Genomic DNA, 22,333 nt, shown 5'->3' on the forward strand with positions numbered 1-22,333 from the left:
CAATGATTAGAAAGCAACGATGTAAAATGTTTCCTTCGTGGCGTGAACGCGAACGTTCGTGCTTCGAGCCTGACTGCGAATTATCCGCCGCGTGAAGGATTCACGTAATTGGAAGGGTGTTGTGACGAGGAATGTGGTGTCATCATTTCTATCAAGGCCTATTGCCATCATTTCACGAGGCTCGTGATTAGGACACGAGGAAAAGCAATGACACGCATACTTAGTGCCAGCACAGCATGTCAGGGTCCAGGCTGCTTGCTGGGCAGTTGGGCGACTGGTTTGGAGGTAGCCCTTACGTTCCATAGGCCGGACCAAGAAAATAGTAGGCGAAAAACGTATCGAGGTCACACTGATCAGATCTTCCTTTCCATTCGTCAGTCGCAGCGATCGGATGCATCCTTTCGCCCGTGCAAGTCGGGCTATATCGGCCCTTCTCGTCCCATTTCCAGACGTCAACCCTGTAATTTTCCGCCATTGATCGCGCGACTTGAATACTGCAATCCAGTCATGCGCTGCTTTGTTTTCAGCATATGATCCTCGTGAATGGCGAGTGGACGCCTAGGGAGGCTGGAAGGACGGTGACCGGCGACGGAGCGCCGAGTCGGCCCCACCACGCGGCACTGTGGAGCAGGCCTACCCCGGTTTGCTCACCCCCCTATTTTGTTCATCGGCAGCGACTCAAGAGTCAGCAATTGCGCAGGCGCTCTCTGCGTTTCGTGGATTATTCTAGGATGGGTCATCCAGAAGTAAATTACCATGTACGCATCACCCATCATTGAAGATTGAGGAGTAGTGGTAAGCTACAGGGAGTGCTCGCTCTACTACTGTCTATAAACAGCATGAAGATGTTTGCCCGGCTTACCGTTTTAATGTTACTGCAGACTCTAGCATCATATAAAGATGCGTACGTGTACGATCATGCCGTACTTGCAACCATTCTTGGACAATGCTTTATTGTATGATTCCCCATTAATGTCCACTTCGGGGGCATTGATGGTCGTCGGTGATATGGGACTACAGGTGTTATTTACTAGTTCTCCGTGTTGTTTGTTTACGGCCAATCACTAGTCTGCCTGCTTTCATGCGCGTTGTCACCACTATACGCGATGTCCTCCTCTGCAGGAAACGCCAACGCGACTCCCCCCTTCCAACTTCTATCCTCAAACGTTCCATAACTGTACAGCTTGATCTTTCGTCGTTCAACGCCGTCGTCGTCATGGTGCTCCGTTCTCTTGGTCGTTCCGCTATTGCGCCATGGGTCATTTTGCCAGCCGCAATTCCAGTGGGATACCTCATTTACCTGTACTGGCAAGGCCACCAAAATACGACCGCAGTCAGGGGACATCGTCGAAAGTCGTCACCGCCAGCTTCGGGCTCCCCACCACAACCACATGATCCGATAAGCCTTCCGGCAGAAGTCAAGTCCGATTCGCAATGGGTTGTCGTCTATGAGCGCGTCGTCTCCAAGCCCGTACCCATCGCATCTCTGTCCTATGCCATCAACGGATCACCAAGCTCACGAAAGTGGCGACCGACTCAGCCATCTCCATTGCTACGGGAGTACGTTCGAGCAACGCACAAGGCCTTTAGCTGGACACCCCAGGCGATGCTCATACGCACCATGGTAGGTGGAAAGAGTATTCGAACGACATTTGATGGTACTTGGATCAACAGCTTGACCTTTGCTCCGGGCGATCTGGTGAACGGCATCTACAGGGTGGCCGAGCATTGGAAAGATAAGTCGTCTCTGTCGGAACGCTCGGAATTGATGATGGAGGTTCCCCCATCCTACAAGGGCCCGTCCGTTCGGGGATTGCTCGTCGCCGCCATTGAGCCGGCCCCATTCACCGACTCGAAGCGACATGGAGAGAGTGTTGTGTTTGTCAACGAAACGTGGATGTGGAGGCGAACAGATGAGAAGCCTACACTCCTCGAAACCTCCTTTGGAAGATGGTTTCACACCCAGCTCGCTAGCTGGCTCATCTTGAGGGGGCTCAGCGCAGTCACGGGAGGTGGATGCAAGCAATAGCAGTGCTGATGGATCATGGTGTAATCAGCCCTTGTGCGGCAGCGTTGGCCACCGACAGATACCTCCGAGTTGAGCGCAAATCCCTCATTCGAGGCCGCACGCAGACACGCATCACCGACTGGGCAACGAGAATAACACCTTGAGGCTCACCGGATACGGATGCTTCCCACGACACCTGTGGGCTCTCGCATCTGGTGTAAATCACAACGGATCCGCCTGGACTCCCATGGCTTGGCCCCCTATTGCCGTAGCTTTCTGGCCCCCTTTCGAGAGCGGTAAAAGAGGACTACGGTGTATTGGACGCCTTGAAACCAATGTTCTGGATTTATCTCGTTCTAGCGACAGTTAGTATCAACAGTGATTTCTGCCGTTGCACAAGAGATATTGTTTTTACCGCATCGCTTTCCGCGCCCCCTTGCGTGATGATGCTGTTATTCGTGCTTTAGGCTTATCATAACTTTCCGGTATGAATCACCGAAAATTTACTGAAACTTTTCATAGACAAGAACATTTCGTCCATGAATCCACCTATTTTCCGCTGCATTTTGAAAGCCAAAGGGCCTGGTTGTACTCTGTGTATTTCCACACACTCATTATTCGTCAAGGACGGCGCCGTGCGATTCGTACAGCAAGCACCCCAGGCCATGTCCCTGTGGCATATCATACGGTGGTGTAACGGGACAAGTCGTGACGAAGCGAAACGCCCAGGGCCATGCGAATGAATCCATAGCATACAACACCACGGAAGAAGCATCGCTTCACGCCAGCATTGCCATGGTCCGGCTTGCATCCGTGGAAGGTTGCAAAACTTATCAGACAGCGACGAGCAATGAGCGAATCGGCCTTGCTCTGCCAATTCCAATGGATGGCCTGAACCTTACGGCTTCATCTTTGAAATGGACGGGTGTCAAAGCGCGAGAAATTGGGGGTCCTGAAACGCTTTCTTCCTCCAATGTTAAAACGGTCGGTGGTCAGACAAGACGGAACTGTTACTAATTCTCGCGTGCGCTTGTTTACCATCAGCAGGGATGGCCTGCATGCAATCAATCACCCGTGGTCGAGAGCGCGAGGCTAGATACGACTCCCAAACACCTCGCGCCGCAAACGCTCCACGCCACTGTTGATCGTTCCTCCCGTTTTCCCCTACCAGCATCTTATGTGCAATACTCTGTCGTGGCTAAGATGCCGGCTGAATACGGCAGCAGGATGGTTGGTTTGCCGGCCAAGCTGATTCGTAATTTTCTAGCGTTTGTCCTTCAACATAAATCAACAGTTTGGCGGACTATGCAGCCTGTGCGTGCTTCTTGGTGTTTCTATCTCGCTCATGCATAATTGGTAACAAAGTGATGAGGGCTTATGTTTGAGACTGAAATTGAGTCGCCAAATGGTCCCGTTTACGCAACCACCGAACAGCACCGAAAGGCAACACCGGAAGGCCAAGGGCCATTGAGACGGAGAGCGCTATAGACTTAGTTTACAGACAGACGGAATGTGGGGGCCGATGATATTTGGTTTCAGTTGTGTGCTTTTAACAGTCACGAATACTGACTAGCTACGTCAGTGATGGATATGAAAGAAGTATTGGGAGACGAACGGTTTGTGTGTACTGTGTGATGAAGTGGCCTCATTGGCCGCCATGCCATAATGTAAGTAGGTTGCTTGGGCCACCCCCGAAGTGATGGAATAGTCGGATCCATAATGAGACTATTTGGAGTCTGCTCCGGCCATAATTTATCGCGGTGCAGCCTTTGTGATTTTGAGGTGGGTTTTGTCAGTTTCATTTGCCATGCGGTTATGAGGATGGGGAACTAGATGCTGAAACATCCCACTACTAGAATCGATTACAACCTCGGCCCGAGACTCAAACTTGTATTAGTCATATATGAAGTAATAGACAGCAGCTGTCAGGTTTGAAACTGCTGACGGTTGCTATCCATCCTCGGAACAGGTCGAGTTTTGGACTTAAGGCAAACGGAAGAAGTACAGTGACTTACTTTTACATCATCAGCAAGGCGGCTCCAAGGATTCAGTGCCGCCGGGGACACATCTGCCGCTGGTCCCAGTTGATGGGTGACTTGCCTGTCGCAATAGGCCTGGCCGAACCAGTTTGCATCATTACCAGCGATACAACATTGACGATCAACGTTCAAACACGCACTTACCTCCTTCCTATATGGCGAATAGCAATCGGATTGCTTGCACCGTATTACTGGCAGTGAGGATTATCGGATGGCATCAGTGCGCGTCGAACGGCGACAGGTTGTGATTGTTGCCGACCTGCGCAAAGAAACTTCTGTTCGCGCTCGTCCACCTGCCACTGCCCTGTCAATTCCAGCGCAATGAAAAGGCCGTGGCCAAGGTAACGCTTATCGTACAATAAATACACTTTTGTCCATCACCCACGTCCTACCACAGCTTGGACAGTGGGCAGACCAATGAAGGGGTCAAAGAACGCACTGCGCCCGGTAAGATTGGAGCCTGCAGTGAAAATGCTCGCCTTCGCTTGATTGATCGGCTTCTGGAAACTCGCGCCCATGAAGCAGTATCGGTAGAATGAGGTAGCAACAGGCAAACGATCACTTCAGCCCCTGCGCTCTACGCATTGTGCCCCCCCACCCCCATGCCCCAAGATTGAGGATTCCCGTGAGCGGGCAACCACCTGCAACGGAAAGCCAGTAGTGAGTGGGCAACAATAATAAATAAAATATGATGCGGTGGCTCCTCGACATCTCGATAATGTCCCTGATATTGCATGGGAACGAAAGGAACAGACGACTTGTCTTGCTTGGGCAATGACGGGTGGTACCGCTGAATGGCGTGCGAGACCGTCGATGGGAGGCGAGCTGCCTCTGCGGTTGGTAGATAACGACGCCGCGCACGTTCTCATTCTTATCTGCAATAAGTGTCAACTGAAAGTGAAAATTGTAGCAGGCCCGAATCGGCATTCGATAAGCAAGTTCCATCCGTGCATCACATCACCAGTGATGACGACCCACACAGTCAGCCATCGGAACGGTAAAGCGCTTGGAAACGCCGCTGCCGAAGATGGCGTACGGATGGAGAATAAGTAAACCGTTTTTGAGCTCACTCGTTGTGCAGGTACGTCTTGCACAGATGTGGAAATGTGGAAATCGACCGTCACAGGATCCGGCAGCCGTCGTTGACGATCGACACTTGATATGATGTTGAAACGCTGCTATTTCCATACCCGGCACTGACCGCCAGTCGAGACCTGGCAAGCCGCAGGCCAACCATGATCTGTAATTAGGAAAGTTTTGGTAGAATCCGCATGAACGTCAACATGGCGTTCATCAACTCTGGTCATACATCCACCGTCCATTGTCTTGTTCCCACAAACTACCGGTCGGCGCACGGCTCACCATTGGCTTGTTCCCATCAGAAAGTGGTAAATGGCGACAGGAGACAAATAATCGGTGTCAGCACACTCATCAATGTATAGTTGTCGTTGGGTGATCCCATAGAGTTCGAACATGGTAATATCCCCTATTCTGTCTCCGCCATTGAGACCCCCTCAAGAATCCGACTCAGTCCTCGGTTCCGGCAATGTTGAAGCATGCCACGTCCCAGGAGAGACGCTCAATCGACAGTGAGGCATCTTCGTGGAGACGGTTTGATGCGGCTCCGCTCCAGACCGTGCGAGCCGCCGTTTCTATCGCGAGTCTGCTCCACTGCGGTGAGACAACAAAGTGCCGGCCGTCTCACATTCCAATGACTCCGGTCCATGCTCCATGGTCGAGGAGTCCCGTTGAACGAAAATAGCAACCTCCTGTCCATGTCGGAGGCGGGAAGCTGGAAAGCAAATTTCAAGGCGAGGGGTCATGGCTTTCGCAGCCTCCCGCCTCCCTTTCCATATTAGAATCCCTCATAAGCGGCTGGTTGCCAGATGACCCAACTGTTGCTGCTCAACCTCGCCGATGACTGGTGGATCATCTTCTTTGCTGCTGACTTCCCCCAAAGTCACCCCCCAAGGGCCGGTGGACTAGCTTCGCTCTCTCTCTCTCTTATTTACTTGCCTTTGCACCTGCCGTTGTCGTTGCCTCGTCCTGCTTCGATTTACTTTGAATGCCTGCTTTCGCCGCTTGCTCTGCATAACACAAAAGTCCGGCCACCATGTATGGGAGCCGTGACGTTCCGAGGAGGACAACCCAGAGCTGGGCCGACTCCAATCTGTCAACGAGGAGAAACTCAATGGCCTCTCACCGATCACCCGAATACCCCCAGATGGATCGAGCGACGAGGATATACGAAATGTACGAAAACATGCCCGACAAGGAAAAGGGGGGAGCCGGCTTTGAGATGGCGACACCGGTGCACGAATCCCAGAAAGACGTGCACGGCAGCCATGGGAATTCCGAAATCGACATCTACGACGCCAATCGGCCGAAGCTCGGCTTCAAGCAGCGTCTGCACCACTTCACCTGGGCCTGGTACACGTTTCCCATGAGCACCGGCGGCCTGTCCCTGCTCATCTTTGCGCAGCCGAATCAGTTCCCCGGCCTCCGGTCGATCGGCCTCGCCGTCTACATCATCAACATCATCATCTTCGCCACCATCACGAGCTTGATGCTCTTCCGCTTCCTCATCCACCCCGGCGACATGTCGGCTTCGCTCAAGCACCCGCGAGAGGGTTTCTTCTTCCCCACCTTCTTCCTGTCCGTCGCAACGCTCATCACGAGCACCGATCGGTACGCCATACCGGAAAACGACACGGCCCTGATCTGGGCCATCCAAGGGTCCTTCTGGGCCTACGTCATCGTCACACTGCTGCTCGCCGTCGGCCAGTACAGCTTCGTCTTCGCCGCCCACAGCTTCGGCCTGCAGACGATGATGCCGACCTGGATCTTGCCCATCTTCCCCATCATGCTCTCGGGCACCATTGCTTCCGTCATCGCCGACACGCAGCCGGCGGTCGCGGCCGTGCCCATCATCGTCGCCGGTCTCACCTGTCAGGGCTTGGGCATCTCTGTCGCCATGATGATGTACGCTCACATGGTCGGACGGCTCATGCAGGCCGGTCTCCCCAACCGCGAGCACCGGCCGGGACTCTTCATGTGCGTCGGGCCCCCGTCCTTCACCGCGCTCGCCGTCATTGGCATGGCCAACGGCCTGCCGGCGAGTCTCGATCCGGACAAGGACGGCCGATTCTTCGACGTCGGCCTCATCCGGACCATGGCCATCATCGCTGCCGTCTTCCTCTGGGCTCTCAGCTTTTGGTGGTTCGGCATCGGCGTCGTCGCCGTCCTCCAGTCTCGCCCCAAGTACTTTCACCTCGGCTGGTGGGCCATGGTCTTTCCCAACACGGGCTTCGTCTTGGCCACCATCGCCATCGGCAAGCAATTGGGCAACTCCACCGTCCTGTGGGTCACGACGGGTATGAGCATCCTTCTGCTCTCCATGTACGTTTTCGTGCTCTACAGCATGGTCCGAGCCGTCATCTCGCAGGACATAATGTATCCGGGACGGGACGAGGACGTCGAGGACCATTGATGGTGCGTCACAGACCGACCGCGCTTTACCTCCTTTCTCCTTTTTCTCATCCGGTACCACCCAAGCCATCCGACTGGGGCCGGCGAGCAGAACTCGCCCTGGTACACTCGCTTGGGGGGTTTTGTTTGTAATTTTTTTTTCTCGTAGACTTCTGCGTCGGCTCGAATCGATCCTGCAACGTTGTATGAGACGCAGGAAGGATGGCAGTGAAGTAAAGTCTGCCCAATTTTCGACGTCTGTGAATGGAGAGTCAGGTTAGCAAGGTTGTTCCCTTCATTTCCTATCTATAAAAAATAGACTGATGTCGATTCGGGTCGACCACAAACTCTGTTCCTAAGCTTCTGTTCTACATGTACCCGAACCAGGACACTTGCCAGTCCGAGTGATGCGGCAGTTGGTCATGATGTGCATCGCATACGGCGCACACTGGTAGTAGCGGCCAAGCATTCGTTCTGCATTTTGCCCCATCCATACCCGTATCTATCCCCGTCACGTTTGGTAATGGGATAGATTTGGTTGTCCGTACATATACTTTTACATACGCACATATACCATCATTACGATACTATTCAAATACCGGCCATACCCTTTTCGAATCCTATCGCTTTCGCATGGAAGCAGGCAGGTCTCTCTCGTCGCCAGACACTGGATTATCAGCATACGGTCAAGGAAGTAGCCAGGATAGGCGCAGAGGGAACAGTCTCAATGTATCCATTAGACAATAGAAATAAGCCTGCCCGTGTTTAGTATCGGTGCCCTTGAAGGCATCTGGACAAGTGAATGTCAATCCTATACCCACGCTTTGCACTGCCCCTCCTCCGCCGCTACGTTCCTTCACGAGGCATGCGAACTCTCGAGACCCAAGGTGGAGAAATATTACATATATATTAGGTGTCTCCGTTCGGTTCCTTCACGTTGCACCTGCTACTTGTGCTGTATTCCTCGCTTTCCACGTAGCTAGTTGTTGGGGCCCCGTCAGGAGGATCTTGTAGTTCTGCACATGGATGGATGTACTAGTGGTGGCGATGCTCAGTGACATGCCTACGAAATTAGCCCCCATCTGAGTGCGGAATAGAATAGCTACTGTCACACTTGTCGTTGTTAGTACAATACAGTACTGAGAATGTACTCCAGCCTGCCGTGTTTCGTACATTATGGGCTTGCCTTCGTATTAAGTCTGTTTGTTAGTACTTGGGAGGATGAAAATAAGCATACTCGGGTGTTGAAACGACTTCTGTTGCAGAGAAATCTGTATAGTAAGTATAGTGTACAAATGGACTGCGACTAGGTGCACACCATTCTTGTGGATTCCTCAGTACACTGTACATGACTTCAGGGGTAAAATGGCGTCGCAATCCCTCCATCCCTACAACAAGTATGGAGTACAACGAAGTTGGAAGTAGGGACGTGTTCTATTGCACTCCGCAATGGACATATTACAAAGAACGAGTGAAGGCATGCAGTAATACGGAGTAAGTCTACCAGTATTTATTTTCGTTTCCCTTCTGTGCAGAAGTGGAAGGCATTCCTGTTCATGCCATAGTGGCAATGCGCAGCAAGATGTTTGCATTATTAATAGCTACATGGTTAAGCTGCCGTCGCAGTTATGTTTATTGGCACAATACAATACTTGAAAGATACACTGACGTACAATATGTCGTACAAGTACGTTACGCGTCTATCTTGGGACTGCCCCTCTCTGTTCGTACTTTGCGAGATGTTCTATTTGGCGTTGAAACGGGTTCTGTCGCAGGTGATGTGGAGCAAGTAAGTTCATTACAGTGTACGTACGAGTACTCCGTTCGCGTAACCAGTAACTACGGGCACCACGGTTCTTGGAGACTCCCAAGTACGGCGTACATGGCCACAGGGGTAATGGCGTTGCTATACTTCCATCACTCCATCTAGTACCAGGAACCAGCCAGAAGCAGAGAAGTGTGCCATTGTAGCGTACATGTACAAGGAAGACGTGATGAAACAGGGCTTAATACTAGTATTGTGTACTTTGACAGTATCCGCCAGTACGGGCTGCTCGGTCTAGGCTACCTGGTTTCGAAGAATACCACTATCATGAATGGGGACTCCGGACAACTACTTAGTCTACGAACGGTTAGTTGTCCTTGTTCAGAATCAATGCCAACCATTCATCTACTACTCCGTACAGGACTCCGAACAACTAGACCTCAAATGGTGACTCTTGCTTGTCCCGAATATATTAGTGCGAAACATGCCCACAGCCCGCCGTAGGAAGTAGGCCAAGTCCGCGCAAACACGGCCATTTCGTGCGCCCTCCTGGACAATAACGTTCCTACCGCCAGCAGGAACCAGCCAGGGCACGGAGGGCGCACTATACGCTACCTAGATTTCCTCAGATCAAGTCGTGGCGGATCGGCAAGATGGAAACACAGTTTCAGATCTACAATCTATCGATGACGATGGGCACAACGACAAATATATATAGAGAGCTAATAACGCACTTGATAACTTTTGACCAGAACAGAACAACAAGCAATAACAACCAGCACAGCGCATCATTTCCTGTTTTATTTCCTTTATTATATTCTATACCCATCTCCAGATATCTCCAGTCAATCCATTAGTTTTTCAGCATCCACTTTCAAGATGAAGCCTATTTCTATCACCTACGGTACTATCATCGCGCTCGCCAGCAGCGGCGCGCTCGCCAGCATCGTCGACAAGCGCGACGCTGCCATCATCAGCAACGTTCTGAACGAGGTCAAGGCGGCCATTTCAGGCGTCCAGACCTCGTTGAAGTCGTTCAACGGAGACCTGACGACGCTCGAGGCGCCAAACACGAAGCTTGAGACTTGCATGACTGACGGCACGACATCTGTGACCAACATGAAAGAAGGAGTGACAATTGCCGAGGCCATCAGCCTCCAGGGTCTTACCAGTAGCCTCGAGACTGAGGGAAAGGCACTGGTAGCGGCTATGGTTGAGAAGAGGAGTGCGATCGAGGCCGCTGGTGGCTGCGACGGCGTCCGCAAATCGCTCGCGACCATGACCGCCAATTCAGACGCGCTTACCAAGGCAATCGTCAGCAAGATTCCAGAGGAGGCCCAGGCCATTGCCCAGAAGCAATCGTCCGGCTTGAAGACGATCATGGAGCAAACGGCCGCCGAATTTACCGAGGACAAATGCCATAGCAAGACCCCAGCAGCTTCCGAATCGCCCTCCGAATCCGAGAGCACACAAGCTATCGATGCCGAGGAGGCCGCTGTCCCCGTCGTCCCCGTCCAGGCCGCGGCTCCGGAGTCGGCCCCCGCTACGGTCTCGGAAGAAACCAATTCCGTTGTCAACGAGGAAGATGCTGCCAAGGCATCCTCGCAAGAAGATGATACTTACGACACGCCGGTTAAGGTAGTTGATCCTAACCCTCCAGTGCCAGGAAGTGTTGGTGGCACGACACCGCCGCCACCATCAGTTGGATACGGTGGTCCTGACGGTCCGTTGGGTCCTAAGGGTCCGTTGGGTCCTGACGGTCCCTTCGGTCCTGGCGGTCCCCCTCGGCCCCGCGGTCCCCATGGCCCCCGCGGTCGTCACGGTCCCCGTGGTCGTCGCGGTGGCAGGGGTCGTCGCGGTGGCAGGGGTCCCCGCGGTCCTCGCGGTCCTCACGGTCCTCGCGGTCCTCGCGGTCCTCGCGGTCCTCGCGGTCCCCATGGTCCTCGCGGTCCTCGCGGTCCTCGCGGTCCCCGCTACGACTAAGGTGCAGAGCGTGCCGTGTACGTGCTGCATGATCTAATGTTTCTTTTCAGTACTCCGTAGACCGGAGGCAATCAATATTTTATAGCGTTTGTTTTTAGAAATAGAAATACTTACTTACTCTGCGATTGCATGCTTCGAATATCTCCCGTAAAGGCGCTGCTTCATACAAAGTGATAAATAGATAAGGGAGCAATAGGACAGTCAGCCCTACTGTACATGTAAGAATAGTAAAAGTAAATGTAGAGAAGATGTATAGAATACTATTGCTATCCTGCTGCTAATAGGTTCCTGATCTAAACCTTGCAATTCATAAGACGTTCCCCAGCGCTGCCGCTCTTGTAAGATTAGATGGCTACCCTCCAAGCTCAGTAGTACTTTCTCGCCAAAACTGCAAGAGATTCAGTCGGGGGACTTCATGACACTTGTAATACCGCAGAAAGTTTTGCCGTAGACTACGCTATTATCCGCTAGAGTTGGCGTGATATATTTCTAGCTGCAAGGAAAAGACAAAAGCTGTCCTGTTTGTAAAACAAGATGAAATCCCCAATCAGTAAAACATCGAGGCAACTTAGTACGGCTTAAGTACCAATGTAGCCATTTCGTCTAGGGAGTCGGTATGGCTGAAGTCGTGAGCACATCTAGGCAGCTGGTACTCTGTGTGACTAAAGTAGCCATTGCATCCAGACTGCTTAGTTTCACTAAATTAGTCATTGCACCTATGCAGCTAGAATAAACACCTCCTGAAAGCCGTAGCAGCCGATGCATCCTGATAGCTTTAGCAGTTATTGGGCTCGTACGATTTCAGCCTTACCATGGCTCATGATAATAGTATAGTGGCAGGAAGGAATATCCTCTGAATCCCACTAAGCCGTTTTATTTACTAGGTTGGGTAGTCGAAATAGACTAGTCCCCGATCGATTACTCTTGATTGTGCCGAATAAATTTGTACAAACATTCGGACAGGTAGCATTTTATATCCTAGCAGCCGTGTCATGTATCAACATAAATACCAGCTTACTCTTACAATTATTGATAGGATCCTTACCTATCTGTTGCAATATATAGAGGTACAATCTGGGGTTCTTACAACGACGACTACCTCAAAGGTCAGTAATGCCAATCCAAGTATATACTTAGCGGAAGTATATTAGTTTCTCTGAATCAGAGATGGAATAAGCACGAGAAGTTGTAAGAGAAATAATTAGATGATTGGACGAGACAGGATGCCAAAGCGTTCGACCAAAACAGTTCGGTTCAAAAAGCACCACAAAACAAATGGTATTGTAATTGTTGGCCAGTAGAAGGCAGAACAAGACATTAATATGATATTCATCTAGCTATGGGAAGGGTTAAAAGCATCTTAGATAGCTGGAAGAATATTTCCAAGCAGAAAAATCATCTAAGCAGCTTATGACTGAATAGCCATTGCATCTAGGCAAATGGTACGACTGAAATAGGCCTTCCTTCGGCGGGTAGTATGACAAATGTAGTCCAATCGCATCTAGACATCTAGTATAAACCCGACAGCTATAATAGTCGTTAAATTTTCACTTATTGAATCTACAATTTTTATGCAGGGCCTGATGAGGATAGAATAGGGGTGAGTTGACAAACGTGATCAAGTAGATAAAAAGGCGCGTCCAAACATAAATCCTTGGTCGAAATATCCTCAGCAGCACTAAGCCATTTCATTTCCTCGTCATCCCTCTCAACATTCACTTTCTACATAGGATTGAGGACTCCAAATAAATTAGTCCTCGAACGGTTTCTCATGCTTGTCTCAAATGTAGTAGTGACAAATATTCCCACACCCAGTAGTAGGAGGCAGGCCAAGTCAGTTGCAGTGCCACAACTAAACGTACGCCGCCCCTAACTGTTCACTACCGGCAACGGAGGACACAATCTCAATCGGCACTGAGTTGTCGGGATAAAATACTTGTGCTACCCTACACATGTACTAAGTATATCCTCGCGAATATCACTATTGCGATTGGAGACTTCCAACTAGTCCCATGAACGGCTACTCTTACTTATTCCAAATGAATTCACAGCATAAACTGCGCTGTACGATCGGTGACTCCAAATGAACTATTCCATGAACGTTTACTCATACTTATTACTCATTTATTGGTGCAAAGCATTCCCACAAGAAGCAGTAGGAAGCAGGCCGAATCGATGAAAGTACCGCCGTTAATCGTACGCCGTCCCCAATGTTTCAGGACACAGTATTTGTCTACACGAAGTGCTCTGTATAGAATACTTGCCGTACACGTGCATATGCTAATGAAAATCACTGCCGTGATTGGGGACTCGGCAGAACTAGTCCCACGAACGGTTACTCATATTCTGAATGAATACGAAACGTTAAGTTACTACGATTGATGGCACTGAACAAGCCAGCCCTTGAACAGCTACTCTGGCTTATCCAAAACCAAGTACATGGAGTGAGTGATATTCTCACAGCCATAAGTAGGGAGTGGACCAAGTCCGCAGCAAGCGTCACCGTTGATCGTTCGCCGTCCTCGTTGTTTCACCCGCATTAGGCCACATAGTGGCGGAACGGCAGGGATAGAAACAATGCTTCAGCTCTACATCTACCGACGAGGATGTGAATAACAATAAATGTATATAAAATACTCATATCGCACAAAATAAAATCAGCACGAAGCAACAAAGAATATTCCGCACATTGCATCATTTCCTGTCCTTGTCACATCTCATATCCCACACCATCTATATGAATATCTTCAGCCAATCAATCAGTTTTTCAGAATCCGCTTTACGGTGAAGCTTATTACTATTACCTACAGTACTATCCTCGCCCTCGCTAGCAGCGGCCTAGCCAGCATCGTCGACAAGCTTGACGCTGCCATCGTCGGCAACCTTCTCAACGAGGCCAAGGCGGCCAGCTCTGCTACCTCCGACGCAGTCCCTGCCGCCCCAGTCTTCCCTATCTCAGCCCCCTCTTTGGACTCGGCTACAACTAAATATGTTGTCGAAGACGACAATTCTTCCAACGCCGCGCTGCCAGGTAGCCCTTCAACAAACTAGCCATGAGGGGTTGCTAACATGCCGCCGTCGCCACCGCCCGTCAAGTCTGATATGCAGACACCAGGAGGAGTTTCTGGCACGACGACGCCGACGCCGCCGCCGCCAGTAGTAGGTGGTGGTGCCCAGGGCCCAGGTGGACACGGTCACAAGGGTGGCAAGGGTGGCGAAGGTGCCAGAGGTCGAAGGGGTCGCCTAAAGGTGGAAGGCGTGCTATATATATGCACATGCAGCATGAACGGATGGTCTTCTATCCAGAAGCGAGCGTACGCATGTTGCTTTATTACTAAAATTTTGCTGCTGTTATATGTTACGAATACCTACTGTACAAGTGCTGTGTATACACCATAAAAGTGAGGAATGGATATGAAGACCAAAGAATGACTAATTGAGTTTAAGTCGAGAGACAGATTGACAGCATGTGAATGCTCCTATTCAATAGGCTCCTGTTAATACATTGTAGTAGTGATGCCAGTCAGTCTACTGTCGTTAGAAACAATAACTGCTACAGCCGTCAAGAGGCAATGACTATTCTATGTCATACCACCTGCCTAGATACAACGTCTATTTCATTTATACTGACCTAGATGCAAGGACTACTTTAGTCCCGCCGGCTGCCAGATGCAAATATGACGAGCCGTAGAGCTGTGGAGCTGTAATTATTCTGATCCTTTTGCTAGTCAAATATGACGCTAAGTTGGATTTTCTAAACCATGCTGCCCATCCGTCAACTCTTGTCTTTGCACCCTACTGGTCTCAAGCACTTCCGTAATGCATGTCTCGTGCAATGCTTCAACTGCATCTGGTGCCAATTTTCAAGAGTTGCTTTCCTACATTTTTCAAACTATAGATGTACAATCTGGGCTACTCATAACAACTAGATGACCACCATCAAGATCTGCAGACCATACCATTAGTGGCCGCAAGTGATTTCCGCTTCTTCCGACTAAAACATTTACTATTAGGGACGCCGAACAAACCAGTCCTTGAACGGCTACTCCTGCTTGTCTCGAATTTATTGGTGCAAAACATTCTCGCCGCAGTCCAAAGTAGGCCAAGCCCACCGGAGACACCACTGTTGAATCGTACAGCATACCCGACGTTTCACCACCAGGCAAGACGGATACGATACCAGTCAGCGCGAAGTGCTGGGAATGAAGTACTTTTGCCACCGTACATATAGATGCTAACAAGACTAACCACTATAATAAGGGCCTCCGCATATCGAGTCCTAAAATGGTCACTCGTGCTTGTTCCGGATTCATGCCAACTTTGACTTTCAATCACTACGATTGAGTACTCAGATTCGCTAGTCTTCGAACAGTTCCTTGTACTTAGCCCTGATTAACTAGTGCAAACTTTCCTTTGGCCAGCAGTAGAGAATTGGCCAAGTTCATATTAGCAAGCACCGCATTTGATCGTACGCCATCTCCAACGGTTCACGCGGGAAACCCACGTGGAAGACAAACTAGGCAATACTTGGATCCGACCTCCTAAGATTAACTCTTGGCGAGCCGGCAATGTGTCGAGTCACATAATCTATAGGCCAAGCTAAGCATAACGATAAGTATATATAGAGGACTCATACCGCACAGGATACTATTTCCAAGCAGCAAGAACAAATAGCCCATTCCTTATATTCTTCCTGTCTTGATTCCTTTCTTACATTCTATTCTGTCTTTATTGATCTCCAGCTCATTATTTGCTTCAAGATGAAGCATATTACTTACGGAACCATCCTCGCCCTCGCTGGCAGTGGCGCTCTTGGTAGCATCGTCGATATGCGCGACTCTTCCCATCATTACCAGTGTTCTAAATGAGGTCAAGGCGGCCATTCTAGGGCTTGAGACGTCGATGAATTCATTTGATGGAGAGGTTGCCTCGCTCGACTCAGCTAATAACAAGCTTGAGAATGCCATTCCTACCGGCAGGAAATCTGTAGGCGGCATCAAAGGCGGCATGAAAGGAGAGCTTACAACTATTACTTCCAAGGCCTCGCCGCCAGCCAGTCCTCCTATGCAGTAGCCAGGAGGAGTTGCTGGCACAATGGCGCCGCTGTGGGCAGTGGGTGACAGGGGCCAGCTGGACACGGTCACGGTGTCAGGGGTCGCCCGGGTTGTCAGGGTCGCCTGGGTCACCAGGGTCGCCAGGGCCGCCAAGGTCGCAACGGTTCCGAAGGTTCCAAGTGTGCCAGGGGTCCCCAGAGTTCGAGGGGTCCCCAGAGTTCGAGGGGTCCCAGACACCACGACCAAGCCGGAGAGCGTCCTGTATTACTTGCGAAAAAAAAAAGTTCAAAATCTAATATGAGAATCCACATGGATCCACATAACTTTCATTGTCCCTTGCCTCAAGTTGCTCCTCGAGCTGACGGTAGTGACTAGTGCGCGATCCACTCGGCCGATGAGCCGGGATTATTGCGTTCTCCCGACAGCATATCCGGCTCTCAACCCGCAGTCAATTTGTTCTCGTCCTCGGTCCGTGCCGCAGAACCATGGGCTGGCTGTAGTGTCCGCCCGCAAACGCCAAGTCAGCTGGTCCTCGTCTATTTCAAGTGTATACAAGATGAGTTATAATAATGGTTTTGCTGCCTGGATTATTTAGACGGTGGTCGATATAATCCTGCACCCGCGTACATTCCACAAAGCGGCATGGTCTCAGAACCATCTCGGCTTCAAACCCCGCTCGTCTTTGTTTTTGTATTTTTACTCGATCCATGTCTCAAATCTCGACCATCTACCACCAAGTGCAGGGCGCATCATGAATTTGACGTACTTTGCCACGCTTCTCTTACTGTACTTGTATCTAGGCTTCATTCAAGGAGGCCAGTTCGATGGCGAAGGGACTGTAGTTACTCATTATCAGCCATAGCAGCTGATATGCTCTGGGAACACAAAAGAAAAACATCATATTAGGTATTATAACAAGTATTCCCAACATGGGTAGAAGAAGTTGAAGCACAAATAGAACACCAACTACGTATCCTCACGAAGCCAAATTAACCGGGCCATATACAGCTATTACCGCCATTGTTGCTGGTGCTATTCGGTCGACCATAACATTGGATCCAACAGGCAGCTACCAAACTGGAACTGTTATTGTGATAGAGCCAAGCAGAACGCACCAGACTTATACGGGACTGTATAAAACAATAACTGTAATTGGAACAGGAACCGGTATTGTAACACTATCACTACTACAGTTACGCACTTGCGGGATCGGGACTGTTGTATTTATCGAGCCGAAATCAACATTCACCGGCCCATGCACGACAATCAGCAGTAGCGAACAGGCTCGAGAGTATTCACTTTTACACTAGAACCAACAGGAACATTTGCTACTGGCACAGTAGTTGTCGTGTATCCTGCATCCTTCGGCACGCTTGATACTCGGATTACGTTCGGTCCGGACGCGGCACAGCTACTACCCAACCGCACGCAGGATGTACGGCAGTTTGTACAACAACTGTTGTAATTACTCGAATACGTCAATACATTACTGAGAGAGTAATTAGGCCAGCACCAGGCACAAGTTCAATTCTGCCACCATCCGATTGCATTGACAATTGTCCAGTAAAGGTAATCATTACCGAAACCCTTGAGTTACAAACCGAGACTTTATATGGGCCAGTTGCTGAAACAGGTACCGTATTCCCCTCGTCTGGATGCGTTGGCTACTGCCCAATATGGATCATTGTAACCATGACTCTTACAGGGGGGTAACTGGCAGCATTGTGACAGAAACAACGTTTGGACCTAGCCTTGGCACAAGTACTGGTATTCTAACAGCAACGACATTTGGTCCGAGCCCTGGTACTAGCACGATGCCACCGTCGTCTGGGTGTACTGCAAGCTGCACTACTACGGTTATAGTTATCGTTACTGGAGGTCTTATAACTAGTACTACATATGGTCCAACGCCTGGTACGACAACTATCCCCCCTCCACCTGGTTGTACGGTAAACTGCATCACTACAATAATAATCACCCAAACCGGTGCAATCGTTACAGAAACGACGTTTGGTCCAAGTCCTGGCACCAGCACAATCCCGCCGTCTTCTGGGTGTACTGCAAGCTGCAATACTACGGTTATTGCTACTGTTACTGGTGGACTTGTAACTACCACCACATACGGTCCAACACCCGGAACTACGACTTTGTCGCCGCCTCCTGGCTGCACTGTAAACTGTGTGACTACAATTATTGTTACACAGACAGGTGGCCTAGTGACAGAAACAACCTTTGGACCTACCCCAGGTACGAGCACAGTTCCTCCGCCGCCCGGATGCACAGCAAGCTGCACCACCACGATCGTAGTTCCTCAGACGGGCGGCATTACGACCACTACAACCTTTGGCCCAACCCCAGGAACTACAACAATTGTACCACCTCCCGGCCGTAGCACGAATTGCATTACGAGCATAATCATTACTCGTACGGGAGGAATTGTAACGATAACTACGTCAGGACCAATGTCGGGCACCACCACAATGCCTCCGACCCAACTTGCAATGTGAACTGTACGACAACGATCATTGTCACCACTCCACCGTTGGACACAGTAATAACTACAACTGTCACCGGTGCAATACCGGGTACTACGACCATTGCCCCGGCCTCGGATTGCACGCACCCTTGCACAACGAGCGTTATCGTCACTCGGCCGCCGGATACCGTCACTACCATTACCGTAACCAGCGGAACGGTACATACTATCACAACCATTCCGCCGCTTACCGACTGTACACATCCCTACACTACTACAGTCGTTGTTTCTCTGCCTGTAGATGTTGTTATTACGAGAACAACTCTTGGTCAAACGGCAACAACGTCGACTATCCTGCCCCTGACCGACTGCACTCATCCCTGCACGACGAGTGTTATTGTTGTAACCGTCCTCCCGATACCATTGTAACGTCGACAGTTTTCAGTCTTACCGCTCCCGGCACGACAACAATTACTCCTCCATTGAACTGCACCCACCCTTGCACGACATCGGTTAATATCACCGCCACTCCTGTGCGGCCAACCGAACCAACTTTGCGGGACAAGTCTTTCCGCGAAGCTGTTCACGGCCAACCAACCCTGACGAATGCGCCAGCACGCCCCGATGCCAAAATTCAACGCTGGGCTTGAGCATAAACTCATACAGCAATGTATTTGGGCCTACCGGTTTTTCATCCGGTACCGTCTCGCCGTCATACTATGTAACGCAAAATCTTCCATCTCTAGCATCCAACCACACGATAACCATTGGCTATCCGGTCGTAGGCCAGCCCCCCGGTCTCACGGTCATCAATCCACTCTATCCTCAGTTTCCCACCGACTCATGACTACTGGGTGAACTGGACTCGTGATAGGAATGGCGTCATTGTTGATGGGGACAATTTTACCGTCGTCTACGAGGGTTACCACAAACCTCTTATTTCTGGCTCGTACCAGTTTTGTGGAAATACCGATAATGAAGTTGAATTGTTTCTGGGAAATGGCGTAGGTTTTGATTGTACCACGGGGGCAATTAATCCCGGTGTTCCTTCGGTGCTGGGGCAGTCCTCACAGAGCTACTATGGCGACAATCCACAGTGTGGCAATTTTGTTCTGTCGGCAAATATGTTCTACCCAATCCGAATCGTTGCTGGGAATTATCACGGAGCCTCAAGCTTGACGTTTACAACCAAAGAGCCTGGGGTGTTGCGACGAGCAGCTTTCCGGGACAAGTCTTTCCACGCAACTGCGATTCCAGCTCATAGGTCGCAACATGGTACCTTGCTCGGGGGAAGGCTGAATGGGCAAACAGGAGGCGGACGCTGACTGACCAGTCACATCGGGTAGTAGCTAATATGCGTAATCTTGAGTGATTTTGATGCTTTTCTCGAATCCATGTCCTCGGATTGATATTCGTATCCATTGTCATATGGTTCACTCCACGACGTGCGTGCGCGTGCGTGCATGACCGTTGCCAAAACAGCAATGCCATTACGGCCACTAAAAGGTAAACATCTGGAAGGCATGCGCACAACACGGCAAGGTAGCATGGCAATCCTTCCGACGACCATAGCAAACGGCCTAATCCGGTCAGTCATCCATACTTGCATGTGGGCTCGTGTGAGGCCATGTGCGGTTGTTGACTCTGGTGGGAGTTGGCTGAGGAAAATACTCCTACGAATGCCGATGATGGATGGATCAGCGAAACTTGCAGGGCGAGACTGGACGCCGGCAGCCTCGAGCGGCTGAAGAAGTGGTGCTTATTTTTTTGCACCTGCACGCACGCTGCGGTCATGCGTCGGTCGAACCGAGAACCGACATAGGTCAGCATCCGTCGTTGGCGACGGGAGAGGCTCGTCGGTACGGTAGGCACACGGTGCAAGCGCAGGCGACTTGGTAGTTGATGGCTTGCAAGCCATTGGATGCACTTGCACGGCGTGCTTGGACGGCGGGAATCTCGAGCGGCCAAAGGAGCGATGCCACCGTCGCCGCACCCGCAAGCACGGCATGGTCGTGCGTGGAGCTGACAACGGAGGGCATCCGTGATGGGTAGCCGTCGTCCGAAATATGGCAAGGCGGCAGAGAGGAGAGGCAGGTAGTCGAGGAGGCTCCATGCCGAGACGAGGCAGACGGTGCATCGCACGCACCTTGGCAGCTAGTCACCGGCAGCAACACGCACTCGGGCAAGACGGAACCTACACGTGACACTGCCGACAATGCCTAGGCAGAGTCGGAGCGAGTGCGTCGTCATGGCTCCAGATGCCGTGTTTGTTGTGTGCCGTCGTGCGTGGTGCGGTGGTGAACGTGTGTGTGTGTGTGTGTGTGTGTGTGTGTGTGTGTGTGTGTGTGTGTAGGCAGGCATGATTGCAGTCCCCCTCCCGTTCAGGGTGGCAGTGATCACATGTGCACCAAGCTGACGTAACATGGCAAGCTGCCCTTGTACTTGCTTGATGCCGTGTCGTTGTTGCAGAGAGGACGAGTACTTGTTGCAGAGAGGACGAGTACTTGTTGCAAAGTGTACGAGTCTTGTTGCAGAGATACCAGTACTTGTCGCAGAAAGCACGAGTACTTGTTGCAGAGAATACTAGTACTTGTTCTTGTTGCAAAGAGCACGGGTACTTGTTACAGAGAGCACGAGTATTTATTGCAGAGAGCACGAGTACTTGTTGCAGAGGGCACGAGTACTTGTTGCAGAGAGCACGAGTACACAGTAATAATACATGCGCCGAGAGCATGGGTACATGTTGCGGGAAGCATTGTGGCGGACGGTACATGTCGCACACAGTCCTTGTGCAGGCATGGGATGTACACGCGGTGGCTTGTGTGCAGGACTGCTGTATTTATCACACCACAGGTCGTACTGGCCGTTGGCAGCACCGTTGTGCGGGCACCGCTTGTGGAGCTGTACTCCGTACAGTGTGCATGTATAATTACCCAAGTACATGTACAGTGGGGTGGCAAAAGTGTCGATTCACTTTGTAGGAGTAGCGCTACCAAACCTGAATCGTCGCTTTTGTCAAGTGACTGTACTCCGTACACTTCCCAAGTATTACCTCGCAGTACTGATTGTGGGCAGTAATAATCCCTCTTTGCTGTACGGAGTACGGAGTACATGTCCTTGAGTAGGCGGCACATGTTGGTTGTACTGCTGCGCAGTGATGGTGGACGGAGGCAGTACTTTGCTGCAAGTACATGCAATGTCGGCAGCCGATACGGAGTACTGTACTTACTAGGTACTAGTTGTAAGTAATAACTGTACTGTAGTTGAACCTTTATAGTGGTTGGTTGTACTCCGTTGGTACCTAGTACTTACTTGCTGTAATTATTTGCGCTCATTCCGCTTCCTCCCATCCATGATGGCAATACGGACGGAGTACATGTAATACAACGTACTGTACGGAGTACTACCTGCTGTAAGTAGTACTTACTTGAGTAGTACCTAGTACTTAGTTGTGCTTGCAGAGTGTGTGCTGTAGATGCATGGCCTGCGCTGGTCGGCAGGGGTGGCCGTGTTCCGCATTGCCGGTACTGTGCATGGATG

General features: G+C 50.7%; 4 protein-coding genes across 4 annotated transcripts; all 4 read left to right on the forward strand.

Moving 5' to 3' along the window:
* Nucleotides 1-1,081: 1,081 nt before the first annotated feature.
* DCS_03568 (uncharacterized protein) lies at nucleotides 1,082-2,029 on the forward strand (the record flags this gene model as incomplete). Its single annotated transcript, XM_040800887.1, has 1 exon — nucleotides 1,082-2,029. One exon carries the CDS (start codon nucleotides 1,082-1,084, stop codon nucleotides 2,027-2,029), a length of 948 nt encoding a protein of 315 aa, XP_040655920.1.
* A 4,131-nt stretch (nucleotides 2,030-6,160) lies between these two features.
* Nucleotides 6,161-7,537, forward strand: DCS_03569 (C4-dicarboxylate transporter; the record flags this gene model as incomplete). The annotated part of the gene is made up of 1 exon (XM_040800888.1): nucleotides 6,161-7,537. The coding sequence occupies one exon, from the start codon at nucleotides 6,161-6,163 to the stop codon at nucleotides 7,535-7,537; it is 1,377 nt and encodes a 458-aa protein (XP_040655921.1).
* A 2,622-nt stretch (nucleotides 7,538-10,159) lies between these two features.
* On the forward strand, nucleotides 10,160-11,263 carry DCS_03570 (uncharacterized protein; the record flags this gene model as incomplete). The annotated part of the gene is made up of 1 exon (XM_040800889.1): nucleotides 10,160-11,263. The coding sequence occupies one exon, from the start codon at nucleotides 10,160-10,162 to the stop codon at nucleotides 11,261-11,263; it is 1,104 nt and encodes a 367-aa protein (XP_040655922.1).
* A 2,439-nt stretch (nucleotides 11,264-13,702) lies between these two features.
* DCS_03571 (uncharacterized protein) lies at nucleotides 13,703-14,314 on the forward strand (the record flags this gene model as incomplete). Its single annotated transcript, XM_040800890.1, has 2 exons — nucleotides 13,703-13,707; nucleotides 14,074-14,314. The coding sequence occupies 2 exons, from the start codon at nucleotides 13,703-13,705 to the stop codon at nucleotides 14,312-14,314; spliced, it is 246 nt and encodes an 81-aa protein (XP_040655923.1).
* Between the last annotated feature and the right edge of the window lie 8,019 nt (nucleotides 14,315-22,333).

Source organism: Drechmeria coniospora, chromosome 02 (genome assembly GCF_001625195.1).
Source record: "Drechmeria coniospora strain ARSEF 6962 chromosome 02, whole genome shotgun sequence".
Taxonomy (NCBI): domain Eukaryota; kingdom Fungi; phylum Ascomycota; class Sordariomycetes; order Hypocreales; family Ophiocordycipitaceae; genus Drechmeria; species Drechmeria coniospora.